This window comes from Lathyrus oleraceus, chromosome 4 (genome assembly GCF_024323335.1).
Source record: "Lathyrus oleraceus cultivar Zhongwan6 chromosome 4, CAAS_Psat_ZW6_1.0, whole genome shotgun sequence".
Lineage (NCBI taxonomy): Eukaryota > Viridiplantae > Streptophyta > Magnoliopsida > Fabales > Fabaceae > Lathyrus > Lathyrus oleraceus.
Genome location: NC_066582.1, coordinates 379,766,030 through 379,770,147, shown reverse-complemented (window position 1 = coordinate 379,770,147; position 4,118 = coordinate 379,766,030). Strand labels below are relative to the sequence as shown.

General features: G+C 29.4%; 1 protein-coding gene across 1 annotated transcript in view; it reads right to left on the bottom strand.

Annotated features, from left to right (window-relative positions):
• LOC127075559 (MLP-like protein 34) overlaps positions 1-414 on the bottom strand; it is a 1,629-nt gene extending 1,215 nt beyond the window's left edge. Inside the window, exon 1 of the mRNA XM_051017022.1 lies at positions 160-414. Within this exon, the coding sequence (XP_050872979.1) occupies positions 160-346 (187 nt within the window). The 5' untranslated portion in view covers positions 347-414. The remainder of the gene's footprint in view (positions 1-159) is intronic.
• Between the last annotated feature and the right edge of the window lie 3,704 nt (positions 415-4,118).

Sequence of the window (4,118 nt, the reverse complement as noted above, 5' to 3'; positions counted from 1 at the left end):
CAATAACTTCTCATTTGGATAGACAAATTTCCATTAAACTTTCTGTATATAATTCATTCAGTGTTCTTTAACTCATTAAATTTTAGTTTCATTTACAAGAAATATAACAATAATTCAAATAAAACAAGATGATTAGTTGGTTATCAGAAATATAATTACCTATGACATAAGTCCAGTGTTTAATGGAATCAGAGTGATGCCAGTCTTCACCATGATGAATCTTGGTATGATGAATTCTTTCACAAAGGTTTTGCACTTCATGAAGTTCTGATGCAAACAGTTTGAAGAACTTGTCAGCTGGTGTTTTGATACCAAGTTCTGTAATAAGCTTACCAGCTAGCACCATTTTTGACAAGAAACTAAATGTTTAATAATGAAAGAAAGAAAAGAAAAGAGATGTTATGATATGAGAAAAATGTCTGCAAGCCAATGCCTTAAATATAAATTTGATTACACTATACAAATATAAATTGACCCCACCAATTAAATTCTGAGGCCCACTAATTGATCCCCCACCAATGTGATGCCACTATTTATTCATTTTTTTTTATGAATTATTATTGTTGTAGATAAAAGGAAGGGTTCTAGAAGGTGTTGATGAAATTTTTAAAATAGGAGATAAAGTGAAATATCAATTAGCATGAATATGTGAATATGGGATACCCAAACTCCCTTCCCCCTCCCTCTTTTTAAAACTTACTAAAAGAATTTTATTCATTTTTTAAAATGTTCAAAAGACCCTAACAACTTTTAGGTTGTGTTTGTATAGTCTTGTATCTGAAAATATAGTGGTTTCTTCTCTTTTTCCTTTCTTGTTTACCTCTTTTTTCAAATGCCTTCTTGCCAATGTCTTTCATCCACTACAAAAATAACTTGTAATAGAAACAGTTTTTATTGATGGATTTTAACTTCGCAAATCTCAGAAACAGATATTTTTATATTTATTTAATCTTTTTACTTTACCTTGTAAAATTCCAATTTGTTTTCTTATTCTAATATGTATTTTGTTGTTCTTTTCAAAATCATCACCTCTTAATAAATAATAATCAATCTATCATATAATTTTTATTTTTTTTTACCTCTTGTTCTTTTAACTAGATCATTAAACTCTATAATTCGATTTTCGTTAAATCTATTTATTTTTTAACATTTTATTTGAAGTGTTATAATTTTATAAACTACTCATTTTATTTTTTTTAAATCTTAGCGCTTTGATACCAAATGACGCTACACTATTATTTTTTAAAATAATTTTCTATAATTTATTTTTATTATTTTAGTCATAATCTAAATAGTCCCAAATTTCTTTATTTCCTATTAAATTTAAGTCTATTGTAAATCCATCATAATACATCCTTTCAAGTAATGGAATATTATCTATAATATTACATTTATTATTTATTTCATTTTTAAAAAGTATAATTTGTCTACCTACAAAACCATATCACATAATATAGAACCATATTTTGTAGATTTCTGAAACTAAAACTTGTACATTTTGCCAATTTCACAAACAGAAACATTGTATCCCAAATATTGAATGTTTACACGAAATGCAAAGCAAAAATGACACATGCGTTATGATTTTACAACAAAACTAAAACAAATGATTAACCACCAAAAGCAATAACCAAAATGGAAAGTCGTGTAGGTTGTCCAAAAGTTTTATGTTAAGATTTGTCATTGGTCGTTAAGCACCTATAATTTGAACAACATTTGAAATTAATTAGGATAATCAACAACAACATTAAATCTTTAGTAAAAGGAATAAAAATGAGTAGAATGAATAATTATAAATTACAAAGTGATAAAAAATATATACTTACTAGTTTTCCTATATCCCCTCTTTATGATCACGACGAATATCATGCACATCATCTGAATCATTTTTTTCCAGATGAATGACGTACATGTGTTGGGAAACAACAATGCTCATACTTAAAATCTTAATTTTCATCAGTACTATTAGGAAGATATTTTCCATGAAGAACAATTGACCATCTGGTGTTACAAGGATCAATGGCATAAAAAACTTGTTTTGCTTGGGTTGCCATGACGAATGCTTCATTCTTATAAGTTTTCTTTCGAAGATCAACTCGTGTGAATCATAATCCATTGATTTCTACACCAATGTTACTTTCAATCCACTTGAACTAAATAAAGGCACTTTAAAACAACAAAATCAATCTCCAAAATCCCCTTAATGACCCCAAAGTACGACCTAGATGCTTGTACATGATTGTTATCTTTGGAACTAGAGAAGTACATGAATTCTTCTTCAACCATAATCACACTATTTTGCATGGTACTACGATCATCCTTTGATTTTGTGTAGAATGAAAATTTAGTAATATTGTATGCACTTCAAGTGATAACATTAAACATAGGCATACGTGACAACCATTTAATTGTATTTGATGCACCACTCTCTTTAGAAACACTTTCATTAAACCAAGTTATGAAAGTTTTGTTATGTTCTACCAACAACCATCTTTCATTCATCTGAGGGAATTTTTCTTTTATAAGAGTTTTGTGAGCGGTCAAGTAAGGTTGAACTTAATCCATGTTATTCAATATATACATATGTGTTTGAAGAACTACATCTCGACCAAAAGTCTTAACATTTAAACATTAAGTACCTCTACCATCATATCTTCCATCATGACGAGACTCAGGAATTCCTATAGAGTTCACTTTTGACAAATAGTTTGTAAAAAACTTAATAGCTTCTTCTATGATGTACTGTTCAACATCGAAGCCTATGGACGGTGATGATTCTATGTATACCCTTTAAAGATCTTCATGTATCGCTCTACCGAATACATCCAATGTAAATAATCTAGACCACAAATTCTAATATTCTTTACTATATGAACATCTATAATTGACACAAGATAATTGCAATCTCGTGTTCTAACTCGTCTAAATTTCTAGGATAAATGACTTTACTACATATAGAATTGAATGATAAACACAAACTGATTATAGTTATCCTTAAATGTTTTGGTAGAATGTCATGGATAGCCACTGGTAGAAGTTGTTGCATAAAGACATGACAATCATGAGATTTTAAGCCAACTAATTTGAGATCTTGCATTGGTACAAGTTTCTTCATATTTGATGAGTACCCTTTGGTAACTTTGATACCCCGCAAAAATTCACAACAACTTTTTTTTCTTTTTTAGATAGAGTGTGACAAGTTGGGGGTAAATATGTTATATTTCCTATTTCTTTTGGGGTTAACTCTTGTCGTATACCCATTACCACCATATCTTCACGAAATTTATTAGTATCTTTTTTCTTGCCTTTAATGTTGAGAAGTATTTCAATCAAACTATCACAAACATTTTTCTCCACATGCATCGCGTCAAAACAATTTCTTACATCAAGACTATACCAATATGGAAGATCAAAGAATACCGACCTCTTTTTCGAAATATTTTTCTCCACGGGCCCTTTTTTTTCTTTCTAAAGACAACAATAATGTGTTTATTATCTTTTATAAACTTCATTATTAGTTAAGGCCTTTGGAGCGATATCAAACTCCTATCCTCCATTAAAAGCCTTCCATAATCTACAGTATGTGTCGCGGTTGGAAAAATACAGAGTCGACATCATCCTTTATCCGTTCCTAAGGAACAGGGAAATAATGATAAAATCTATGAACTAAGGGTAAGATGCTAGGTTCGGGAGTCGGTTAAGTAAGGGGAAGGTATTAGGCACCCCTTACTTCCATTGTACTCAATGGGATTCTCCATTACTTCTAGGGTTAGTGTGTGCTTAAAGATGTTTGCTTGATATTTATTAATTGTTTAATTATTTATTTATTTATAAAAAAGTTTTATTATTTTAATAAAGGAAGCCCTAAAAATTGTTTTTTTTATTATTATACTCGCTAGAGTCTCACAACTCTATGCCAACGTACCCTCAAATTTATTCAAGGATCAGAGTCTCGTAGTTCGTCTTAAAAATGTTGGTTGATTGATTATTTTTATCCCTTGAAAGTTCTCACGCATCGGGGACGAAGAAGTAATTGATTTTTTATCCCAATTGATTATTTGCAAAAGTATAATTATTAATTTATTTCAGAAAATAAACCAAATATTTATTTAATAAAA